Source organism: Rhinoderma darwinii, chromosome 7 (assembly GCF_050947455.1).
Source record: "Rhinoderma darwinii isolate aRhiDar2 chromosome 7, aRhiDar2.hap1, whole genome shotgun sequence".
Lineage (NCBI taxonomy): Eukaryota > Metazoa > Chordata > Amphibia > Anura > Rhinodermatidae > Rhinoderma > Rhinoderma darwinii.
Window position 1 is genome coordinate 68,217,691 of NC_134693.1, and position 27,195 is coordinate 68,244,885.

Here is a 27,195-nt window from a genome sequence, read left to right on the forward strand (position 1 = left end):
GGGAGAAACTTTACCCTTGCACCTATAGGCTTCCTAAAACACAGACGTGGCCAATCCTTTGCTGAGCCCTTCATGAAGGACAAAAAATGAATAGGAGCGCCGGAACAACTTTGTTGCAGCAAGATAGATGTGGACTGCTCTTGCCACGTCAAGAGAGTGCAAAGCTCGCTCCTTCAGAGGAGATGGGGATGGGCAAAAGGAACGGCAGGATAGTCTCTTCATTGATATGGAAGGCAGAGACCACTTTCGGAAGATGGGACAGTTAAAAACAATACTTTATGGGTCATCAAGAAGGCTTGCAGGACAGGGTAGCCAGTTCTGTACCCCATCTGATGGAGGTGACGGCCACCAGAAAAGCAATATGTCCCTCAAGGACGAAAGGAGCCACCTGAAGACCAATTTAAAATCCCCAAAGTCTGAGTGGGATGTCTGAAGGAAGGGAATGTACGAGCCACCCCTTGCCAAAAAAGTGTCTCCACATGAGAACAAAAGTCCAAGTTTCGTGGAAAAGGGATGGAGGGTACACTTTAGGAGACTGATCCGGATTGGAAGCAGCTTCTTTATGGAGGACCCTGGTAGGAGGCCCTTGAAGGGAACCTGACGAGGAGCAGAACATGTCCCTGGCACTTCTGCGCCTCTTTTTAGATCTACCATGAAAGTGAGGGGAACGAGTGGCATGGAGTTTGGCCACTATGTGGGAAAGCAGGCGCTCCAAAGACTCAACCATGATTTGGTAGATTCGGGAAATGTCTAAGGCCTGAGCAAAGAACTTTGCTTATTCAGGAGGGGTCACATCCTGGAGTGTGCGCGCGTGTTTGGGGGGTGGGAGTAGTGCCTAATATTGCTCAGGTCCCCCTTTTGCAGCCAAAACAGCTCTGAATTTTTGAGGCATGGACTTCATAAGGCCTCTGAAAGTGGTCTACAATATCGGAAACCAAGACTTAAGCAGCAGACCCTTTAATTCCTGTAAGTTGCAAAGTGGGCCTCCATGGATCGGACTTTGTTTTCAAGCACATCCCACCGATTATTGATCGAATTAAGGTCTGGGGGATTTGGAGGCCAAGTAAACACCTTAAACTCCTTGTCCTGTTCCACAAACCATTCCTGAACAATATTTGCAGTATAGCAGGGCTGCTGAAAAAGGCTACTGCCATTTGGGAACACTAATGCCATGAAGGAGTGTACTTATTTGCAACAAAATTTAGGTAGGTGGTATGTGTCAAGTCACATTTACATGAATGCTAGGGTGCAAAGTTTCCAAGCAGAACATTGCCCAGAGCATCAAACTGCCTCTGCCAGCTTGCTTTCCTCCCATAGTGCTACATGGTGTCATCTATTCCCCAGGTAAGCAACACACATGCATCCAGTTATCCACATGATGTAAAAGAAAACATGATTTATCAGACCAGACCACCCTTTTCCATTGCTCCATAGTCCAGTTCTGATGCGAACGCTCCAATTCTAGGCACGTCTGGCGATGGACAGGGGTCATGGGCAGTTTGACCGGTCTGATGCTATACAGCCCCAAATGCAACAAGCTGTGCTGCACAGTGTGTTCTGAAACTATCATAACCAGCATTAACTTTTTCAGCAATACGTGATGTGGGATCAGATTAGACGGCACAGCCTTTGCTGCACACACACATCAATAAACCTTGGGTGCCCATAACCCTGTTATCGGTTCGCCGGTTGTCCATCCTTGGATTACTTTTCGTAGATACTAATTAATGCATACCGGGAAAACCAAACACGACCAGACGCTTCGGAGATGCTCTGAACCAGTCGTCTAGCCATCACAACTTGGCCCTTGTCAAAGTTGCTCAGAGAATGATGCTTGCTCATTTTTCCTGCTACCAACACAACTTCAAAAACGGACTGTTCACTTGCTGCCCAATATGTCCCACCAGTCAACAAGTGCAATTGTAACAAGATAATCAATGTTACTCACTTCAACTGCAAGTGGTTTTAATGTTATGGCTGAATGGTGTAAATTGCAGAATACATTTTATATGCAGAGTATCTAATTTTCTGCCATGGAGATGGTTATACAATACAAAAGTGTATAAGAACCAAAAAGAAGATCAGAAGTGCAATGCTATATAGGAAGCGTTTGAATGTCCAGGACATGGTCATGGAAAGTTGGTGCTTGGTATAAAAAACTACGTTGGTCAAGAAAAGGCAAAATACTAAATAAAAAAAGCTAAATAAAAAAACACCATATATTTTAAACTTTATCAGAGTAGGAATTAAAATATAGCAAAAAACAATAGGACTAGTTACATGAGAACCGAGTTAAAGCTACCCAGAACTTACAGAAAGAGATATACGAGATGTATACCTAACAAATCAATTATTGCCAATGATGTAATCACAATTATGCTAATGACAGGAATGGAATGAGGAGATTTATACTCAAAGCTAGACAGGAAAAGAACTAGGTCAGACAGGCAGAAATTGCGTCAAATTTATCACAACAGCGCACGCTGCATTATAATTTTAACACATCTTTCTAGATAAGTTAGACACATTTCTCTACCTTCCAACACCTCAAGGCTGGCGTACTTAATGCCAGTATTTAGCGCCAAGAAATGGCCCATGGCATTAATACATCCGGCACTTTCTGCAACTCTTAACCACACCCCTTTTTCTAGAAGGCGCAAAAAGCATCTTCAACACAATACATTATTTATTACAGCATGTATAGCAGTTGTTTTGGCGCGTGGTGTGCCAGTATTCAGGCTAATTTTACTTCGTAAATCTCCCCCAATATTTACATTATTTGAAACTTTGATCAATATGATCCCGTTGATGTGGAAAGATATTGTAAAGCGTAGGTATCAAAGTAGTTACTAATAATAACAGGCATCAGAGACAACGAAGCCTGGCCAAAAGTAAAATAATGACCGTTCATCGTTATCAAAAAGTTTGAAAGGGTCTGTATACAATTTATATTATTTATCTTCATCTAAGAATAGGAGAATGATTTGGACAATACTCTGGATTTTGCTATGGGTGTTATACAGTATGATATTATCAAAATCACTATTGTATTTGGAAGCACTAGGGGAGACTAATCAAAACGGGACCAAGGAAAAAGTGAAGTGATTGGTCCACAGCAAATAATCAGATTTTAGCACTCATTTTTCATTTTTGGAAGACGAATGCAGCAAATTGTAATAGTTCTGATCAATATGCTTAAAGGGATTTTCTCATTATAGAAAGTGGTGGCATATCGCTAGGATCCTGGCCCTTCAGTCTCAGGATCGGCAGGGGCACCAGAAATCAGATTCCCACCAAAGTGTTATGGCATATTCTAGCAATATTCCATATCATTCAATGATGGGAATACCCCTGTAATTGTTTATCATTTTCCATTCTCTCTAAACTAGTGTGGGCGGAGCCTTACTGCTATCATGTCTCCTGTACACAGAGAAAATGAGAATCCTGCTCTCCTGTATCTATCTATGAGAGAGAGAGAGAGAGAGAGAGAGAGAGAGAGAGAGAGAGAGAGAGAGAGAGAGAGAGAGAGAGAGAGAGAGAGAGAGAGAGAGAGAGAGAGAGAGAGAGAGAGAGAGAGAGAGAGAGAGAGAGAGAGAGAGAGAGAGAGAGAGAGAGAGAGACTTCAGCAGCATTAGGCATCATTTACACGAGCGTAATATACGCGCGTGCGACGGGCGTGCTTTTCACGCGTGTCGTACGCACCTATATTAGGCTATGGGGCAGTGCAAACAGTCCGTGAGTTTTGCGCAGCGTGAGTCCGCTGCGTAAAACTCACGACATGTTCTATATTTCTGCGTTTTTCGCGCATCACGCACCCACCACGTGCTTTTCTGTTTACAAACATCCAAACGGAGTGTCAAAATGATGGCAGCTGCGAGAAAATCTTGCAGCCGTGCATCATACACTGATGACACATGCAGCGGTTAAGTGCCTTTTGCGCACGCAAAACACCGCGTTTTTTGCGTGCGCAAAATGCACACGCTTGTGTAAATCAGGCTTAAAGGAGATTACACCACAGTAATTAGTAGCGTAGCTGTAAATCCAGCACTGGTGTGAAAAATAAGACTTATCAGAGGTGGCCGTCTGTTTCTGCCTCTTTCACACTTTGCTCCCTCCTCCCCCTCCATATACTTCTAAGGGCAGCTGTAACCTGATCCCACAATGAGCCGGTAGTCAGCCTTGTCTTGAGGAGATCAGAGCAGTGAATTCAGAGTGAGTAAACAAATAGGAAGGTGTGGGGAGGAAAGGCGCTTCATAAGTGGAGAAAGAGACCTTTTTCTCAAATGATATATATTATCTTAGATTTGCTTGTAATATTAATTTTTGTAATGTTTGTTAAATATTTAGGGACCATTCAATTTTTGTAACAATAACCCCTTAGTGACGAGCCTATTTTAGGCCTTAATGAAGAAGCAATTTTGTAAAATTTTTCCATCGTCCCATTCAAAGAGCTAAAACTTTGTTTTATTTTTGAGTCGACGTAGCCGTACAAGGCCTTTTTTGCGGGACAAGTTGTTCGCCGAGCAGGTTAAATAATGTAATAGCTTTATAGTTGGAGTCGTTACGGACGGCAATACCAAATATGTGTAACTTTTTTGGTTTTTTTCCGAATAAAACATTTTGTAAGGGGAAAAAGTGGGGTTTTCTTTTTTTTCACTTTGGATTTTTATTTATTTTTTATAAAATTTATTAAACTTTTTTTTAGCTTTTTTATTACCCCCATTAGGAACCTTCACTATGCGATCATGTGATCGCTTTTTATAATAAACGGCAATACTTATTTATAGCAGTGTATTACTTCTAGTCCGTGTAAAACTCACAGGCATCTGTTAGGCCTTGCCCGTGGCTGCCATAGAAATACCGGCACCCTGTAATCGCATTGCAGGGTGAGGGTGAGAGATGGAGCCCCCCACCCTCCAAAACCACTCCGATGAGGCGCTCGCTATTGAGCGCTGCATCGGAGTGGTTAAACAAGCGGGATCTATATGGATTTTGATCTCGACCGTTCGAGCAGGTCTACTCCAAGCCATCAGCTACCTCCGATAGCTGAGAACAAGGAGATTTAAGCCCCAAGCACACGACCGTAATTTTGGCCTGCAATTACGGACCATAATTGCGGATCAAAATACGGTTCCATTCATTTCTATGGCCGACTGACACCTTCCCATATATTTACGGGAAGGTGCCGGGCCGTAGAAAGCATCCACAAAAAATAGGACGTCCTGTTTTTTTATTTTACGGACCGTGCTCCCATACTCTGAACACGGCCCGCAAATGGGGTGACTGCCCGCGGCAAGCCATGCCCATAATCACGGTCATGTGCAGAGGGCCTTACCTGCTCCCCGCTGGGTTTATTTATTCTGATGCAGCGCCGTAAAAAGGCAATTGCATCGGAATAAAACCTGCTAGTGGCCACCGTAAAAACACCTATGGGCAGTCACTAACGAGTTGATAAGATTATGCCTTGTTTTTAGACAATAAATAATGTGCCTGGTCTATTTTTAAGATGTTGTAGCTATTTATTTTTTATGTTGAATATTTTCCCTGGAGCGGCCATATTAAAGACACACTCCATTCCTGTATAGATAGCACAGCATGGTGTGTGCTTGATGGCAGCATATGAGTCAATTGACAGAGAAACGATCTAGATCTATAGTCACCGGGAAGTGCTAGAATGCAGCCACTCCCACAGATTCTCCTCATCCTGTGAATGTTCATAGAGCAATACCGACAAGTGAGCTTCAGGAACGATCAGCTTATTGTGACTGCTCCATTGTTTAGGAATATTGGGCCAGATTTATCAAAGTAATTACATCACATATGAAGGTGTCAAAATTATGCAGCTGTTTGCAATGGGTGTGGCTGAAACACTCTAGAGGCCCTTTTATACAGACCATTAAATGGGCAAACAAGAATTCATATAAAAGCTTGTTCCTACTTCCCTGCGTAAGCAGGACAACGATCTGCCGAAGAACGAGCGAATGCTTGTTCATCAGATAATTGGATCTTTTATGTGGCAAAAAAACAGTTACTAGTTGGCAGCACATCACCCAGTGTAAAACAGAGGGGATTGTACTGCCAACATAATGCAAATGTATGGGGACGAACTATCGTATTAAGGATCGTTCGTCCCCATACATAAACGGATGTTGCTCCTTGTGAAAGTAGCTAACGAGCGCCAATGCTAGTTTTTCCAGCATTGGGCCGTGTAAAACCACCACATTTAAGCTCAATAATTTAGAGGGGTGTCCACATACTTTTGACCTTATAGTATATATTAGCAAGTGCTTTCGGAGGTCATATTTTTTTTTTTTTTTGTCAAGCAAAACAACATGAATTGTGACAGAAGTCTGAGTCAAAACAGATAGTATTCTCTTGTGGACTTTTTTTTCCTCTTTCAAAAAGGCAAAGAAAAAAAGAATTACTGATAAATAAAAATAAATATGGTCTCCTTTTATTATGCACAATAATTGACCTCATAGGTTTTCTGCTACAGGATTTAGGATACTAGGCCATGTTGGCCTTTGTGTTCTGTTACGTCTAATTGTACATGTGGCTCTACAGGCCTAATTACGGTTACTTAAAAAAAAAAGTTAAATAAAAATCGCTTGAAATATAAAAACGATAATTACTTTTGCATTCGTTTCTCTATGACAGGCCTAACAACACTGATCCAATCATCCTGACTGCATGTACCTGCAAAAACAAGAAGAAAAAAACTTTAAAATGCTTGACAACATAACAATGAGTCTAAAGGATTATGATGAAAGATCCCAGAAGTTGACATGAATCATTTTACAGCCTAAAGTTTTGAACAAGTGAATTGAGGCATAATATTTCCCCCCTTAGGCTATGTTCACACAGAGTTTTTTGCAGGAGGAATATCTGCCTCAAAATTCCGTTTGGAAGTTTGAGGCCGATTTTCGCTGAGTTTTTCGCCCGCGGCCATTCAGCGCCGCGGGCATAAAACACCGTCAAATATGCTTTCTCTGCCTCCCATTGAAGTCAATGGGAGGTCAGAGGCGTAAACGCCCTAAGATAGGGCATGTCGCTTCTTTTTCCCGCGAGGCAGTTTTACTGCTCGCGGGAAAAAGACGCCGACGCCTCCCATTGAAATCAATGGGAGGCATTTGCGGGCCGTTATTGACGAGTTTTGCGACGCGGTTTCTGCGTCAAAAAATCTGTGTGAACTTAGCGTTCACAATCCAGGTCACCTGATTTACAATCTGACTAACAGCATTATTCTTATTCTTATTTTTATAAGAGTCTTAATGCTGTTTTTTTTAATCAAAGTATTAGTTCACCAATATGAATTAGCAATTGCTTAAAGAACAGCCCTAATAATTTCTTCACGTGCATAATAAAATATGAAGCTTCTACACCATCTCTACATAAACCTACATACGCACTTTTGATAGCGGTTTACTTTAGGTTGAGTTTTAGAAGTGAATGATTTTTACATCCAATTATCAAAATGTGCGACAAATCCGCAGAAGCATTAAAATGCAGTGGATTTGAAAATCTCTAAATTGATCTGATTTCTGTGCTAATTTTTCCTGCTAAATGTGAATGGGGTTTTAAAAACAACAAACCCCACCCACATGCATTGTACAGTAAATTATCATGGATTTTCGGTGCAATATCCGCACTGAAGTTCTGCATCACACCCGCAACATGTCAATCCACCCTAAGGGTATGTTCACACGCAGTGTTTTCAGGTGTATTTCGGGGCTTTTACGCCTCAAAAAATGCCTGAAAAAAAGAACGGAAGCTGAACGCCTACAAACATCTTCCCATTTAAATCAATGGGAAAAACAGCATTTAGTTCAAACGAGGCGTCATTTTACGCCGCATTTTTAAAAAGCGGAGCGTAAAAAGAAGTGCATGTCCCATCTTGAGGCGTTTTTTGGAGCTGATTTTTCATTGAACACTGTGAAAAACACCTCAAAAGAAGCCTCAAATTAAAAGAAGCTCCAAATTAAAAGAAGCTCCAAATTAAAAGAAGCTCCAAATTAAAAGAAGCTCCAAATTAAAAGAAGCTCCAAATTAAAAGAAGCTCCAAATTAAAAGACACTTCATTTTTAGCTTCAAAAACGCCTGAAAATCAGAGGCTGTTTTCTCTGAAAACAGCTCCGTATTTTCAGACATTTTTTGTTAAGCGTGTGAACATACCCTAAAATTGCAACAGAGAACTGTTGGACATCTGTTGGTTCAGACGCGACAGACTAGCAGAAAAATCAATGGAAATCCAAAGCAGATAGAAGACATCTGAAAATCCACAACATGCCCATAAATTCGCAGCAGAAATCTCTGATGTGTAAATCGGGTTATGTAAAATCCTGTGCCCCAACATTCTACTGCAAATTTGTTGCCGATTTTCAACATGAAATACGCAGAAAATTTACCCTGACAGCGCTGAGCAAACTGGCATCGATGCAACAATTTATTACGTTCCAAATAAATATAGTTGTATGTATCTCTAATACATAAAGACTAGGAGCAAGTTCGGCCACTGCATATGTCAGATTAATTTTCTAAGGCTTTGCAATAAATAGTATTACTGAAATAAAAAAAATTTGAAAAAAAAGTTAGGCACCAGTAGCACATTGTTGGGCAAATTGGTTATTTGAAAACGTCCATGCCTGCACACGCTAACTCAAATAAGTTTCCAGATGTAAAGATTTTATTTTGACAAGACTAGGGATGCGCGATGCATCGAAACTTCGATACTGTGCATCCCCAAACGGTTCGAAACGGTTCGATACGGTTATTTTATGTATTTCAATACTTAGCTGTGCGTATAGTAACACATGAATGTATGAGAGCGGGGCTGCGGCTGTGTGATAGTCACTGCCCCGCTCCTGAGTCTTGACATGTGATGCAATGCAATAATGAGTGGCGGCACTGAAGACAGAACATGGCGGGCGCACTGCAAAACACCCCCATGTTCTGTCTTCAGTGCCTGAACCGCCGCTCATTAGTGCAGCGCCGGCCGCATCACCTCATGCTGACCGTGCGCCCGCTTCCTGTCAGGAGCGGGGTAATGACTGTATTACACAGCCGCAGCCCCGCTGGCGGAGATAAGAGAAACCTCTCATCTTCGCCATTATTCCCGTGAATGCTGCGATCACAGCAGACTTCAGCATTCATGGGAAAATGAGAAGCGGGGATGCCCCTTACATCGCGTCACAGGGAATTCCTGTGACGCGATTGAGGGACATACCATATATGGACAGACAGCCCAGGATCGTACCATATTTCCTGTTAGGGCATACTTAGGTATGTCCTAACTACTGCCTGTGTACTATCAGTACACAGGCTAATGTACTGGCATATAGATATATGGCAGTACATTAAAGTTTAAAAAATAAAGTAAACAAAGTAATGTTACATTTTAAAAAAAAACACACACACACACACACACACACACACACACACACACACACACACACACCTTATTTTAATGTTTATTGTAACAAAGTCTCAATACATAAAAACACACACATTCAGTATTGGCGCGGCCATAATAACCTTCACAACAATTTTGTTGCATCATTTATGATGTGTACGCTGTAAAAAAAATAAAATAAAAACTGCTATCACTTATTAATGTGAGGCACGAGGGGTGATGAATTTAACCTCCATGTGCCTCACATTAATAGTAATTAACCCCATCATGTACCTTGCATATTAACCCATTATGACTGAGAAACATGATGGGGTTAATTACTATTAATGTGAGGCACGTGGAGGTTAAATTCATCATCACACCTCGCGCCTCATCAGAAAATTGAAGAACTTTTTTTATTTTTTTATTACTGCTGGCAAAGTATCGAATTGATATTGAAATTGCAATACTAAACGAAGTATCGGTATCGAAGATCAAATTCTGGTATCGTGACATCCCTAGACAAGACTGATTCTAAATTAAAAACTATACTTTTATTATACTAACAACTGTAAGAATGAATGGTACATTATATGCAATGAACTTGCATGATATGTTTTTCTCGAAGGAAAAAAACCAAAAACAACTTTATATCAGCAAACAATTCCATGGAAACAACTTATTCTTGCTGTTTGTTAGAATGACAGCAAATCTTTTAAAATTCATTCTAAATAAGTTCAGTCATACCAAGGTCGATTGGTCCATCCCTTAAGCCGTCCAACTCATACAATCTTCCATTCACAGGGACGTAGCTGACAAAGTGAAAAGCGTCATCATCTTTTGTAGAAGACTTTGCATCAAACTCAAACATTTGTTGCCTGTAAGAAAAATTAAAAATGTAATAGTTTCTATGCTTTGATATCTTTGTTATATTTATGTAGGTCAATCCGCAAATTCTAGGAGTTTATAAAAAGCACTAAAGCTATTTTGTATTATTTTTTTGTGTCACATATTCTAACTCACCAGCAATATTCTAGTAGGGTCATTTGTTTCTCTCCAGCTCATTTGCATCCATACATTTTGAGCCCTTTAATTATGGTTATGGGCAGCTGTCTATGATCTCAGTCTGACCACCAAAATAGACCATGTCCTGTGTGGCTGACTTCCTGTAAACTGCAGGATTACATAATCACCTATCAAATCCCTCCTGGAAGCTCTGAGACACCCCCCCCCCCCACCTTGCTCCTCTGTATGTCCCGTCCCCCCCATGCATAGAGTGCTGCTGAACAGATTATTTCTGCCCTATCTAAAGGACTAGGAGTGCAGTGATAGAATAGGTAAGTCCAAAACGTCCCTGACTCCCACTGTCTATATTATCTGTAAGTGCTGCGTGCAGTGTATTTCTATGAGATGGAGCTTCACACTGCTCTCCCCTGCAACCTGTTTGTAAGAGCTGACAGAGAGAAATCTTTCACTAACAGAAGGGAAGGGAGACAGGCTCTAGCTGCATCAAATAGGAATACTCTAAGACACTGCAGTGTGAGTACAGAAATTCTATGTCAATGATCTACCACTTGCAGCACTTAGATAGGACTCCAAGCAGTGCAAGTGCAGTGCGATGAGACTCCATTGGCTCTGCCTCTGCAAAGCCAGAGGCATGATAGGAAATGTAGGCTGCATTAGGGGAACCATATCAGAGCAGAAGAACGAACCAAGATGGAAGACAACACATAAATGGTACATCAACTAAACAGGTATACACAAGAGCTTCTACATTATTCTTTAATAATAACCTATGCTGTACTATATAGAAAAAAAAAAAAAAAAAAGCTGGAGTGCTTCTTCAAAAGGACCGGTCAACTGGCCAAAAAACTGCAGATACTGGCGTATATGCAAATTAAGCCTTTATTTGACTGTCAAGTGGACGGTTAACACGGCTCACTTGGCAAGGAGGAGTGAACAGTGCCATTCTGAAGCTATCCAATTAGGGCCGACAGCATCAGAGTGGCTCATGTACTTTCCTGCCACAGATCGTAAACTGCTCTAGACGCTGTCCATTCAGATTGGATGGTGTCCGAGACGGCAAGGTTCACTCCTTCTTGCCAATTGAGCGGTGTTAACCGCCCACTTGACAGTCAAAGACCTTATTTGACAAAACCAACAGCACCGATACCTCAGGAACAGCCGTTGCTAGAAGAAGAAGAAAAAAAGTTAACCTTTGAGGGGCCAGCAATCTAACTGAGATGTCAGATGCATTTCTTGGGCAGGTGACTGATCCTCTTTAAAGGAATGCCCAATCTCATTGATTATCTAATAGGTGTGGTCACACTGATAATGCTAGTAAAAATTGTGTCCTAAACCATTTATTATTTTAAAAGTTAGGAGCTTTTTTCTAAATATTCAAATTAGGCTATACTAGACAAGTGGGTGTCAACACCAGCAATTCTCCTGTAGAGGAGCTACGTCACAGCCTCTGAAGCGGTCCTTTTAGCATAAAGCTGCTTCACGCAGTGTGAGAGAAGGGGGATCACTTCAAATAGCCATATCTCCGGCTGTGGTTCTGGTGGAATATGAAAGATGAGATTCTAATCTTTTATATGGCACCAGGAGAAGCTGTATATTATATGATCAGGCTTGTGTTGCTGGGCTGGGAGAAGGAAAACTGTATGACTGATTGGATAGCGTCATACAGAACACACCACCAGAGTGAAAAGAAAGAGTAACCTCCCATTTGGCAAGTATAGCCAAATTAGCATATTTAGAAAAACGCACATAACTTTGCAAATAAGTAATGTTTTTGAAAAAAATAAAAATAAATGAAACTGTAGTTATCAGCATCATTAGATTAGTTAGGAAACAGGACATGCATAAAGTAGTGACAGATCCTCTTTAAAAAGGACATGAGAACAAATACAATTGCGTATTATGCAGCTAAAGACTTGGCCTTATTCCAGAGCCGTTTTTTCTGGATATAAAAGTCCAATTGTAGGTTGAAATTTTGGAATATGGATCTATAGTTCTGTTGCAATTATGGCCCCATAATAGAAAATCACCAAAAAGTAGACAAGACACATTTTTGCTAATTTGCTCAACTCAAACAACATTTACTCCCACAATATGGAGAGAAAATCGTATTCCTTGAAGGGAACCTGTTACCAGCATTTCAACTGTTGAAATCTACACAGCCCTCACTGGCCGCTGCTGTCAAAAGTTCATTGCCGTCATCCCCTCTAAAACTCCTTCTCCGACCATAAATAACGGTCTGCATACATTTTGCGCCTTTTATGGTAATAATCAGTCTCGTTCGTTCCTCTTCTTATGCCCGTCCACAGCCGAAAATTGGCCGCCCTGAACGCCAAAATCTCTTCGGAGATAGCGTGCATGCGCCCGTCACGCATGGTCCGATCCCCTTTCCTGCTTTGTCCGGGGCCTCAGATCTAGTTACCGCGCATGTGCTGATATGGTGTCCCATTGTGCGCATGCTCCAAAACCGGACATTGATGCGCAAGCGCAGGATTTTGTGCGTGCTGGGGTGGGAGCGGTCAATCAAAAGTAAGAAGGCGGGTAAACTCGGAAAGGCTTGAAAAATGAAGATATGACTCTTTTCGAACAAAGAGATAACTTACGCTCATTCGTATATGGCACAGGAACACAAAAAAATGGAATACTGAAAGGTACAGAGCCTACTTAGAAGATAATTATAGGTTACATAAAAATAATTTTTCACCCACTTCCACCAGGTATTGTAGGTTTAATAGGTGAAATGAATGCGCGTGGCTCTCTCCATTCTGTTCTATGGGAAATACAGAAGCAGCCGAGCAGCGCTTGCTTCTTCTACCTTTCCGGTTTACGGAAACAGTTTATGTTGTATCACCAGGACTAGAGACTGAGCCTCAGGTCTGCAACATTGTGGTGAATACCGGTTCTATCTAGGGTTGCACGATGCATTGAAACAGCGATACTATTTTGATGTCGTGCACTCTCAAACGGTTCAATACCATTAATTCATGTATTTCGATACAATACCAAGCTGTGCGGCTGCACAGCTTAGTAACACATGAATGGAGTCAGAGCGGGGCTGAGGTTGCTTAATACATCCATTGCCCCGCTCCTGACATGTGTGCGCGTGCATTCAGCATGAGTGGATTTGGCCGGCGCTGCACTAATGAGCGCGGGTACTGAAGACAGAGAACATGGCGGGCACACTGCAAAACACCCCCATGGGGCCAGCTCATTAGTGCAGCGCAGGCCGCATCACCTCATGTTGACCGCGTGTGCACACTTGTTGTCAGGAGCAGGGCAATGGCTATAGTACACAGCCGCAGCCCCGCTCTATCGGCAGAGATCAGAGAAACCTCTGATCTCTGCCACTATTCCCTTGAATGCTGCAATCAAACCTGATAGCAGTATCCAAGGGGAAAATGAGAAGGGGATGCCCTTTGGATCGCGTCACAGGGGGACATACCATATATGGGCAGACAGCCCAGGGTCCATTAAAGGACCCCAGAGCTGTCTGACTATATCCCCTGTTAGGGCATACTTAGGTATGTCCGAACCACTGCCTGTGTACTATCAGTACGCAGGCTAATGTACTGGCATATAGATATATGTCAGTACATTAAAAAGTTTAAAAATGAAAAAAGTAAAACTAAAAGTAAAGTTAAATAAAAAAAAAAAAAACAATGCACATTTTTTACAATAAACATTAAAATAAGTCTCAATACATAAAATATACAAATATTCAGTATCGTCGAAACCATAAAAAAACGAAAAAAAAAATTTCCCAAAAAAGGGATTTTTTTTTTGTGCAAATGCTGTAAACCATTAAAAAAAAAAAAAAGCATATACATATGGTATCGCCGTAATCATATATTGACCCGCATAATAAATGTAAAATATTATTTATAGCGCACGGTGAACGCCGTAAAAAAAACAAAAAAAAATATATGGTCAGAATTGATGGTTTTTGGTCACCTTGCTTGCAAAAAAAATGGAATAAAAAGTGATCCAAAAATAGCACGTACCCCAAAATGGTACCAATGAAAACTACAGATTGTTCCGTAACAAATTAGGCCTCACACAGCTCCGGTGGAGAAAAAACAAAAAAGTTCTGGCTCTCAGAATATGACAATACAAAATGTGAAGAGTGTTCAAAAAGCGGGTAAGATTGGGCACCATTTATCAGTTCGACACCGGCCACACATCTGAGGATTATTATTTATTTGCCGCATTATTATACCCTCTTATTATGCCCTGATGTACTCCGCACAGATTACATATGCCCCCACATTATAAACGGAAATACCAGCAAAACCCCAAACAGAACTGCCAAGCAAAATATGCGCTCCAAAAGCAAAATGTCGCCTCCCTCCCTTCTGAGCCCTGCAGCGTGCCCAAATAGCAGTTTACCTCCACAGATATGGCTTCGCCATACCCGGGAGAACCCGCTTAACAGTTTGAGATATTTGTCTACAGTGGCCCAAACTGGGCACAACATATTGTGCACTAAATTGGCATATCAGTGGAAAATTGCAAGTTCACTTTGGACCATCCACTGGGCACTAATTTCTAATGTAGAACCACCTGTGGGGTCAAAATGCTCACTACACCCCTTAAAATGCCCTAAGGGGTGTAGTTTGCAATATGGGGGTCACTACCTGGGAGTTTGTTCTACTATTTGACTTCCGAGCCCTTCAATTATGGGCCAATGCTGTGAAAAACACCAAAAATAGACCTCAAATGCGCATGGTGCTCTTTACTTCTGAGCCCTGTCATATATCCAGGCAAATGATGAATGCCTTGAGAGGTGCAGTTTCCAAAATGGAGTAACTTCTTGGGGCTTCCACTGTACTCTAGTACCTCAGGGGTTTTGCATATGCGGCATGGTAGCCAAAAACCAATACAGCAAAATCTGCATGCCAAATAGCGCTCCTGCCATTCTAAGCCATGTGTGTCCAAACAGCAGTTTATGACCACGTGGGGTATTGCCGTAATCGGGAGAAATTGCTTTTCAAACGTTGGGGTGCTTTTTCTCCAGTATCCCTTGTGAAAATGAAGACATTCTACAATTTAGTGGAACAAAATGTAGATTTTATTTTCACAGCCTAATTTCAAGAAATTCTGCAAAAGACCCGTGGGGTCTAAATGCTCGCAATACCCCTAGATTCCTTGAGGGGTGTAGTTTTCCAAATGGGGTCACTTTTGGGGGGGTTTACACTGTTTTGGCCTCTCAGGGGCTTTGCAAATGAAACATGGCACCTGAAAAACAAAATCAAGCAAAATTTGAGTTCCAAATGCCAAATGGCGCTCCTTCCCTTCTGAGCCCTGCCGTGGGTCCAAACAGTAGTTTATTACCATATATGGGGTATTGCCGTACTCCAAAGAGTTTGCTTTACAAATGTTTGGGTTGTTTTTCTCCTTTATCTATTGTGAAAATGGAAAAATCTGAGCTAAAATGACATTTTATTAGAAAAAAAACGTAGATTTTCATTTTCAGAGCCTAATTACACTTAATTCAGCAAAATACCTGTGGGGTCAAAATGCTAACTATAACTCTTAATAAATTCCCAGAGGGTGTAGTTTGCGAAATGGAGTCTTTATTGGGGTGTTTTCTTTGTTTTGGCCCCACAAGACCTCTTCAAACCTGACATGGTGCCTAAAATATATTCTAATAAAAATAAAGCCCCAAAATCCACTAGGTGCTCCGTTGCTTCAGAGGCCAGTGTTTCCATCCAGTAGCACGCTAGAGCCCCATGTGGGATCTTTCTAAAAACTGCAGAATCTAGGCAATAAATATTGAGTAGCACTTCTCTGGTAAAACCTTCTGTGTTAGAGAAAAAATGGATCAAAACTGATTTTCTGCAAAAATAATGACATTTGTAAATTTCACCTTTAATTCCTGTGAAACACCTAGATGGTTAAGAAACTTTCTAAATGCTGTTTTGAATACTTTGAGGGGTTCAGTTTTATAAATGGGGTGATTTATAGGGGGTTTAAAGTGTATAAGGCTCTCAAAACCAGTTCAGAACAGAACCGGTCTTTAAAATAAGGTTTTTTAAATTTTTGGGGAAATATGAGAAATTGCTGTTAAAGTTCTAAGCCTTGTAACGTCCTAGAAAAATAAAAAGGACGTTCAAAAAACAATGCAAACATAAAGTAGACATATGGGAAATGTAAACTAGTAACTATTTTGTGTGGTATTACATACGGTCTTACAAGCAGATACATTTAAATTTAAAAAAAATGCAAATTTTTCTCCAAATTTTTGTGTTTTTCATAAACACTGAATGTCCTGACCAAATTTTACCACTAACTTAAAGTCCAATGTGTCACGAGAAAACATTCTCAGAATCGCTTGAAAAAATAAAAGCATTCCCAAGTTATCACTTCAAGTGATACATGTCAGATTTGAAAAAAATGGTCTGGTCCTTAAGGCCAAAACAGGCTTAGACACTAAGGGGTTAATAGCATTATTTTACTATTCTGTAACATTTGCAATTCACAAAATGTCGCACTTAAAATGTCTACCCAGGCAAAATATATATCTTTATTTTAATCACTGGCTTGAAAAACAAAAAATAAATTTTAAAAAAAGACATACCTTGCAAAGCTGTTGTGCATTTGGCGAATTACTTCTGAGTTGCTTAATGCCAATCCTTTCATCTAAAAAGCAGAAATGGCTACATGAACAAAATATGTCACTGAAGTGTCTACAAGATCCACACACACTTTACCTAAAGGGGTCGTCCCATCAGGATAACCCCCAGTTATTCTGAAGCTACCACATATTAATTTCGTTAACTCCCATCTACAAGGATGTGGCGGCAGCCTCACCAAGCAGGTTGGAGGGCTCGAACTTATGACCTCTTTATGGCATATCCTGTGGATATGCCAGAAATGTGTTAGTTGGGAACAACCCTTTAACCCCTTAATGACCAGCCTATTTTAAACCTTGACAAGCCATTTTTTACGTTTTTCCATCGTCGCATTCCAAGAGCTATAACTTTTTTATTTTTGCGTCCAAATAGCTGTATATGGTCTTGTTTTTTGCGGGGCTAGTTGTATTTTTTAATAGCACCATTTTGAGGTACATATTTATAGATTATCTTTTACGAACCTTTTTTTTTTGGGGGGGGGGGGGGGTAGAAAAAAACCCAGAAATTGCGACACTTTTCCGCGTCCTAAATCTACGCCGTTTACCGTGTGGTAGAACTAACACAATAACTTTATTCAGCGGATTGTTACGATTGCAACGATACCAAATTTGTATAGATTTTGTATGTTTTACTACTTTTACACAGTAAAAACGCTTTTTTATTGTTCCACCGATGCAGTTGTATGAGGGCTTTTTTTTTGCGGGAAGACTTGTAGTTTTTATTGGTACCATTTGAGAGTAGGTGTGACTTTTTATCACATTTTTTTTAAAGTCAGGATTCACAGAAAACAGCAATTTTTCCATAGTTTTTTTATTTCATTTTTACGGCGTTCACCGTGCGGGTTAAATAATGTAATAGATTTATAGTCGGGGTCGTTACGGACGCGGCGATACCAAATGTGTGTAACTTTTTTACTTTATTTTGGTTTTTTAATGGTAAAGCAGTTTGTAAATGGGAAAAAAAATTTTTTCTTAATATATTATTTTTTTATTTTTTTTTATTTTATTAACTTTATTAAACTTTTTTACAAGTCCCACTAGAGACAAGTCCCACTTGTATTGCTGTGTATTACTGCCTGTCTGTTTAAAACGGACAGGCATCTGCTAGGTAATGCTTCCGGCATGAACTAGCAGGCAGACCTGGGGGCCTTTATTAGGCCTCCGGCTGCCATGGGAGACACAGACACTCGGCGAGCTCCCTCCCTCTCTCCAAAACAACTCAGATGTGGTGCACGCTATTGAGCACCGCATGTGAGGGGTTTTTAAAGCGTGTGAGATCGATACTTATATTGATCTCACACGTTCGAGCACGGACGCCCCCAGCCCTCAGCTACGTCTGGCAGCTGAGAGCAGGGAGATTTGACGCTCCCTGCTCAGTTTATTTATCCTGATGCAGTGCCGTTAAAAGGCTTATGCATCAGAATAAAGCCCGTTAGTGGCCGCTGTGAAAAGGCGTATTGGCGGTCACTAACGGGTTAAATTATCAGAGACAAAAAGAGTGAACAGACAGAGGGCGAGTGAGAGAGAAACAAATTTATGTGATTTAATGCCCTTGAAAGCTTTTATACATAGGAGAAACGGTGTGAGACACAAAAACGAGACTTAATCATAGGTACACTGTAACAAAAAAACAACAAGATCTTTCAGTCTCCAAGCATTTTTCTGCTCTTGGACACAGTGAACAAGCTCACATTCCAAAAATAAATAAAAATGAACTTGAATGAATATTCAAACTTGACACGTTGAGAACAAAGGGCCTTAACCTTGACTTTAAAGAATCTAGACAGATGTACAGATAAGGTTTTCCCAATGTTGGATCCTTTTTCTGCCAATTTCCTAGTCAGTTGGGATGTGATATTACAATTGCAATTTACACACACACACACACACACACACACACACACACACACAATGAATTACTATATCATCAAAAAGCTAATTTATTTCAGTGATTCAATTCAAAAAGTTAAAAACTCATATTATAGATTCATTACAAATAGAGAAATTTCCAGCATTTTTTTCTTTTAATGTTGAAGATTATGGCTAACAGTTAATGAAAACCCAAAATTTAGTCTCATAAAATTTGAATATTGGGTAAAAGTTGAAGATTGTAGACTCCTGATGTCACACTCTATTCAGCTAATCAACACAACACACCTGCAAAGGTTTCCCAAGCCTTTAACGACGGATATATCACACCACAAGCAAGCGTTAGCTCCCGCATAGCATCGGATACATCAGTCGCTCTCATCGGGTGGGTACTGCCACTGTACCCACACGATAAGCGGCAGGAACACAGCTGTTATACACAGAATGGCTCCTGCACTAACTGCCAGAATCGAAGCAAGCACCGATTCCGATAGTTTAACCCATTAGATGCCGCTGTCAACAGCGACATCTAATGTATTTGACAGAGGGAGGGCACTTCCTCTGTCATCCCATCAGTGCCCGCGCAAATAAATCGCAGGGGTGTTGTGTTTCCATGGCAGTCGGGGGCCTAACAAAGGCCCCCAGGTCTGCCTTCAGCAACTGCCCATGTTTGCGTGTCAAACCTCAGTTGCATATCAGGAACTCTATGAACATGCACGAAAATAAGTGCTCGCACATGCGCGGTAATTTTTTTGTAAACGCTGAGATGCACAGCATTACGAAACATGTGAAGAGATCTGAATATTGGTGATATAGATTATTTTAATGCTAAACACTTGCACTTTATAATTGGCACTTGACACATGGAGTTTTATACAGCATGGAGAGAATATTTGTGATACATTTTGCAAGTACTACAACGAATGCATATATATGAATTGCACCTGAATGTTTTGCATCTGTTTATGCAACAATGAAAAACTGTTTTTGTAGCTGTAATATTTAATTATAAATTGAAGTAACCTGAATATATATGTATGTGCACTGCTCACTTATTGTATTGCTTGAGAAAGGCCACATGACGTAGGGCTGAAAAGGCACATGTGGCGGTGAATAAATTGATCTAATCTTCACTGAAAAGGAAGTCCTGTGTCACGATCTGTGAGTATGGGCCGTACCGACGTAGCAGGATAGCAGCTGGCCAAACAGTGTACCAAGTCAATGTCTATATAGTCCAAGCACAAGGGTACCTGTAGCAATTCAACCAGTAGTAACGGCTAGGTTCAGATGGGACCTTGGCAGCAGACACCAGGCAAGGTGTAACACAGCAGGCTTGACCGATGGCACAACACAACTCCAACTTTCTAAGGCACAGGAACAACGGTAGCACGGGATGCAGGATACAGGTAACCGGTATAGGAACAGTAACTGGGAACAGGTTAACACTAAGGGACCATTTGCAAGACTAACACGGGTAAACATAACGCTCAGGCAATGAGTGAAAGGGCAGAGCCCTTTTTATAGTCCAGGGTGATCATGGGTTAATTGATTATTATTTTCATATGCGGGACACGGGAGAATGAAGCGGAAGTGAGCACTGGCGTCTCCAAGGGGGCATGCGGGCCAGCGCTCCGCAGCCGTGGAAGCTTAAGTATGCCCCCTCTTAGGCCCCCTCTTCTACGGACCAGAGCGAGAGAGGAACTTTTTAATGAGGGCATGAGCACCGAGGTTCTCTTCGGACTCCCAGGACCTCTCCTCTGGACCAAACCCTTTCCAATCCACGCAAAAGTTTTTCCTCCTAATTTTTTTGAAGTCCAGGATCTCTTTAACCTCTAATACAACCGCTGGGAACAACTGCAGGGCTAGGCATTTTTGTGTAGCGGTTCAGGACCACAAACTTCAGGAGGGACACATGAAAGGAGTTGGGGATACTGAGGGTAGGAGGCAGCCGAAGCTTGTAAGAGACAGCGTTGATTTGCTGTAGGATCTCAAAGGGTCCGAGGAACCTGGGAGCAAAACTTGTATGACGGCACCCTCAGCCGGATATTCCTTGAGGATTGCCAGACTTTGGTACTCGGAAGATACAGAGGTGGATCTCTTCTCTTAGTATCTGCTTTTCGCTTCATGCGATCGATTGCCTGCTGAATAGAGGACCGGGTTTGCTGCCAGACCAGTAGAAAATCTCCAAAGGCAGAGTCAGCTGCGGGTACCAGGGATGTAGCCGGAACAGGAATTTGTGGATGTTGACTGTAGATAATGTAGTATGGTGTGGAGGTGGTGGACTCACTTATGTGGTTGTTGTACGAGAACTCGGCCCATGGAAGAAGCTGGGCCCATGGAAGAAGCTGTACCCAATCACCATGCTGCGGCGAAGATAATTCTCCATGATTTGGTTAATCCTCTCGACTTGGCCATTAGACTGGGGATGATAGGCTGAAGAAAAGTCCAACTTCACGTCTAGGAGTTTACAGAAGGCTCTCCAGAATTTCAAAATGAACTGAACCCCCGATCAGACACGATATGAAGTGGGCAAACCATGCAAATGGAAGATGTGCTGGATGAAGAGATTCGCCAGCCGAGGAGCAGAAAGTATGCCGGGATAAAATGAACCATCTTCGAGACCCGGTCCACCAACACCCAGAACGTATTGAATCCTGCAGAGTAAGGAAGGTCAGTGACAAAGTTCATTGCTACGTGCTGCCAGGAGCATTGCGCACATGCAGAGATTGGAGCAGACCGGCAGGCTTGGAGTGAGAAACTTTGTTGGAAGCACACACAGTGCAGGACAAGACAAAGTCCACAATATCTTTGGGCAGCGTGGGCCACCAGAAATGACGGGCAATCAGATCTCATGTCTTACGAGCACCCGTGTGCCCTGCCAGTTTGGAGCTGTGCCCCCAGCGAAGGATTCTCCTCCTGTCTGCAAGTTACAGACATCTCTCCAGGGAGGAATTTTGTGCAGGTTGGCAGAGGATTAGCAGAAATAATACAGGATTGGTCAGTGATACTTTGTGGAGGCTCCACTGTGTCAAATGCCCTGGACAGGGCATCGAGCCCCACATTTTTGTCCGTGGGCCAGTAGTAGAGTACAAGCTGGAACCGGGCGAAAAACAGCATCCACCTGGCTTGACGGGGCTTCAACCATTGAGGAGACTGGAGATATGTAAGGTTCTTGTGGTCAGTGTGTATCAGAATGGGGTGGGCTGCGCCCTCTAGCAGATGTCTCCACTCCTCCGGAGCAAATTTAATGGCCAGTAACTCCCGATCCCCAATAGAGTAATTGTGCTCTGCAGAGGAAAAAAGTCTCAAGTAATAGCCACATATCACTGCCTTTCCTTTGAGGCCTCTCTGGAACAGAAGTGCACCTGCCCCAAGAGGAAGCGTCCACCTCAAACGAGAACGGTCGAGAGATGTCAGGATGATGGAGGATTGAGGCTGTGGTAAAGGCATTCTTGAGGTTACTAAATGCAGATTCTGCCTCTGGAGTCCACACCTTGGCGTTCACACCCTTCTTTGTAAGGGTAGAGATGGGAGCCTTCAATGATGAGAAGTTTGGGATAAACTGCCGGTAGAAGTTGGCGAATCCCAAAAAACGCTGTATGGACCGCAGGCTCTGAGGACGTGGCCATTCCAGGACGGACTTTACTTTCTCAGGATCCATCTTGAGACCGAGATTATGTAACCCAGGAAGGGCAGAGAGTTCTTTTCAAAGACGTACTTTTCCAGCTTGGCATACAGATGATTCTCCCTTAATTACAGTAGAACTTGACGAACATGCCTCCGATGAGTCGTCGGATCTGGAGAGAAAATCAGAATATCATTGATATAGAACACAACACAGGCATACAGAAGATCTCAGAACATATCAGAAGATATCATTGAGGAATTCCTGGAAGACTGCGGGGGCGTTACAGACCGAAGGGCATCACCAGCTATTTGTAGTTCCCGTCTCGAGTGTTAAACGCCATCTTCCAATCACCTTGACGGATTCGGATCAAATTGTGAGCCCCACGCAAGCCTAGTTTAGAGAAGCTCCTGGTATGCAGTCAAATAGTTTGGAAATTAGTGGCAACAGATATTTATTCTGGACCGTGACTTGACTGAGACCACGGTAGTCAATGCAAGGCTGAAGAGATCAGTCTTTTTTTCTTGACAAAGAAGAACCCGGCCCCGGAGGACGATTTTTGTATGAAACCCCTCTCCAGATTCTCCTTGATATAGGCCGACATAGACCGAGTCTCTGGCAAGGATAGAGGGTATACCAGACTACGGGGAGGGGACGCATTTGGGACCAGTTCAATGGGGCAGTCATAAGCCCGGTGTGGAGGAAGTATCTCAGCCTCCTACTTGCTGAAGACATCCGCAAACTGAGAAAAGAAGGGGTAGTCCTGCCAATGACTGAGGCAGAGGAGGCTGGACAGGATGGATCTGTAACAGACAGCGAATGTGACATCTGAAGCCCCATTGGAGAACTTCTCTGGAATTCCAGTCCAGGACTGGGAGCATGTAGTCAAGGCAGGCCCAGTAGGACAGGATTGACAGCTTTAGGCAAAACAAGAAAAAAAAATTTGTTCTGAATGAAGGGCTCCAACTTGGAGCTTCAGCGGTTTGGTTTCAGATACAATCAGGTCGGGCCGAGGCAGTCCATTCACCGAGGCAAGAGCCAAAGACATCTCTAGAGGGACTCTGTGGGCAACTGGAGAAGATCCACTAGGTCTTTTTGGATGAAGTTTGGTGCGGACCCCGAGTCCAGATATGCAGAGACCCGATGCGTCTTTTCACTATAAACTATGGTCATGAGAATGGTCAGTTTCAAGGAGAACTTTTTATCTAGCGCCGTTGCTACTAGGGTTGTCTCGCCAAACAACCCTAAGCAATGGAGTTTCTTTTGATTCTGGGGGCACAACATGGCCTCCGAGGCCACAATACAGAAAAAGTCCTGAAGTGCGTCTGCGGTGTTTCTCCAGGGCAGACAGTTTGAGCTGGTCCATTTGCATAGGCTCCTCTGGTGGGACAACTGGTGAGGGCAACAGGGATTGCTGGAAGATAGGAGCCAGCTTAGGGAATCTTCTCTCCCGACTAAACTCTTGGGATCGATCACGGATCCTCATGTCAATCCGGGTTGCTAGAAGTAGGAGGTCACCCAGGGTAGGTGGCAGATCACAAACGTATGCTGAGATGACTGCAGCTTGTGCACTCAGCCGATGTGTAATGGCGTTCACCGCCTGGAGGAGTTGGTCCTGTCGTAATTGGCAGACTAGCATATCCGCCTGCATGGCTTGTGATGTCATCACTGTCTTGGGTTGACCAACGGGGTCCATGGCCTGAGCGTACGGTCACGATCTGTGGGTATGTGGACCCACTGGGCCGTACCGGGATAGCAGCTGGCCAAACAGTCTACCAAGTCAACGTCTATATAGTCCAAGCACAAGGGTACCTGTAGCAGTTCAGACAGTAGTAACGGCTAGGCTCAGATGGGACCTTGGCAGCAGACACCAGGCGTGGTCTAACACAGCAGGCCGATGGCACAACACAACTCCAAACTTTCTAAGGCACAGGAACAACGGTAGCACGGGATACAGGTAGCAGGTATGGGAACACTGGGAACAGGATAGCACTAAGGGACCATTTGCAAGACTAACACGGGTAAACACAACAACGCTCAGGCAATGAGTGAAAGGTCAGAACCCTATTTATAGTCCAGGGTGATCATGGGTTAAATGATAATTATTTTCATGTGAGCGCGCCGGCCCTACGGGACAGCAGAACGGAGCGGAAGTGAGCGCTGGCGTCTCCTGGGGAGGAGATGCGGGCCAGCGCTCACAGATCCATGGCTGCGGCTGTCGGGGAGTGAGTAATCCCGGCGGTCCGCGGACGTTACATGCTGCCTTGTGATTTTCGGAATATTGAATATATATATATATATATATATATATATATATATATATATATATACACATACACACACGGTAGGAGGAAAAAAAAGCTTTGTATGGCTATATATCAGAACAATCATGAGATTATGAAAATGTTTTCTTTAACAATTTCCAACCATTCTAGGGTCTCTGTTGCCCAGTCAGTCAGGAACAGGTGGGAAAGTGATTTGGGTAGTACATACACAAAATAAATTTTCTATTATATGACCTTGAATAACTTTTTCATGGACGTGGAATATCCCTTTAAAAAAGGCACATTAGGGGGCGGAGTTACGACGCATCGTGATGGCAGCTTAATCTCTAAGCTCCTCACTTCACCTCTAGAAACTGCAGCTTCCAAGGCAATTTAACTGACCGAAATGGTGAGAACTTCAAGGGATAAGGGCAGAGACTCACCCGGTCCTGCAAAACAAGGAAAGAATCAGTCCGAAATGGACAAATTCCTAAGGAAGAAACTTTCTTCTCCTGCGAGCCGGGATAAAATGGCGCTGGAACAACATGCAGACGATGCTGGAGATGATGACTCAGAGGGAGACAGCTCTACAGCCTACTCGGATTCAGCGAGGGGCAGAGACACGCTGTCACGCTCCTACTTTAAAAAAAGGTACTGACACAAGCAATCTCCCCAATAATGAAGGAACTGGCGGATATAAAAGGAGATATCAAGCAGATTGGGCAACGAGTGGATTCACTGGAAGAAACACAAACCTCCATTTTAAGCCACAGTGCTGTTGTTTCTCCCATGCTTGTTTCTCATCAGAACCATATAAATAACGCTCATTTGAGGATTGAAGACCAGGAAAAACGTAGTCGCCGCCGGAATATCCGAGTGCGGGGTCTCCCTGAATCAGTAACCAGGGACACTTTGCCCCAAGTGATTATTCAGATTTTTGCTGACCTCGTGGGTCAAGAGAGTGCCGACAAAATGGTGGTGGAGCGGGTTCACAGGGCGCTGAGACCGAAGCCTGCATCGAACGAGCCACCGAGAGACATGATTTGAGGCCTGCTAAGTTTCATAGCTATATCAAGTCTGTTGAAAGCAGCGAGGGAACGACACAATTACTCTTTTTTCAGGACATAGCTCCTAGCATCTTGGCTAAGCGTAGGATCCTGAAGCCAGTGACGGACATGCTACGTGTCAAGAAATTGCTGGTGCGGTGGTTATTCCCGTTCGGTTTGGCGACCATGATAGATGGGCGACAGTTTACCATCCGCTCCCCAAATGACCTCCCTAAATTTTGGGAAAAGCTAGGCATTTCACCGCTTGACATTCCGTCATGGCTACCTGTGCAGGCAGCATCGGACATACCAGATCTTCCATATTTACAGTCGTCGCAGGGATGGCAGATGGCGGCCAGGATGAAATCTCTGCGATACCGGAAACATCAAGCGCCAAATTTGGTTGATTGAACTGATCGTCATGGAGGATGAAAATTTTTTCTTTCACTTCATAAGTTATGAGCCATAGAGAGTGCGTGAGTGTTTTTTGAACTGCTTATGTTCTACCAGCAGATCCCTTTGTAATTTGTATTGTATAAGTAACCGGTTTCTTTCAACTGTCCTAATATAATGCATACTCTATTATTTGCTATGCCCATGTCACTAAAGCCGTATCAGATGTTGCTATGGTGTACTTATAAGAGAATGGAGAATGCTTATTATTAAGGAGCTTGTATACTATATTATGTAGATGTTCTATATAGATATGCTAACTTACACTAGTATAGCGATATGAGTTTGAGGACAGTCCATACTTTGTCTAATATAGTCTACTAGTTTAATTAGATGATAAAGTTTCTAGAGGTGGAACCTTGTTCCCTGGCGTTCTATCCTTCCCCCCCCCCCCCCCGCCCTTTACCCTGTGTTCTCTCTGAAGCGGAGATACTAATGGCAGCCCTGGATACCGGAGGGTGTGCAAAGTCTCCTTTTGACTTCCCTCTGGGATCTCCTTGCTCCGGGGTTGATAATCCCACAGGGATGTATGTATATAGTTTATGTTTACACTGTGACCGTGCTTGGACATCACTGCCAGGTAAGTCCCACAAAAACTTTACCGAAGCGTCGGGAGTGTGAATAGACATCGCGTCCTGGCTGGAAGCGATGTCTATTCACTCTCAAGACACTTCAGTAAAGTTAATGTGGGTGTATGTGACAGCACAGAATGATCTCGCGAGATCACGCTGTGCTGAGTACAAATGGACATGAATGGAGAGAAGTGTATGACGCTGATTGGTCAGCGTCATACACTTCTCTTTACAACACCCACTTGGTCAAAAGTTCAAAAACGCCCAGTTGGCCATTAAGAAACTAATTAGCATAAATGTAAAATTGCTCATAACTTGCTCAAA

At 42.7% G+C, this 27,195-nt stretch overlaps 1 protein-coding gene across 3 annotated transcripts in view; it reads right to left on the reverse strand.

Annotated features, from left to right (window-relative positions):
- UCHL5 (ubiquitin C-terminal hydrolase L5) overlaps positions 1 to 27,195 on the reverse strand; it is a 90,181-nt gene that overhangs the window by 23,713 nt on the left and 39,273 nt on the right. For all 3 annotated transcript variants that reach the window (XM_075833505.1, XM_075833504.1, XM_075833506.1), the window contains 3 exons: positions 16,989 to 17,050; positions 10,136 to 10,266; positions 6,633 to 6,696 (listed from right to left, as the gene is read on the reverse strand). In XM_075833505.1, coding sequence (XP_075689620.1) covers positions 6,633 to 6,696; positions 10,136 to 10,266; positions 16,989 to 17,050 — 257 coding nt within the window. The remainder of the gene's footprint in view (positions 1 to 6,632; positions 6,697 to 10,135; positions 10,267 to 16,988; positions 17,051 to 27,195) is intronic.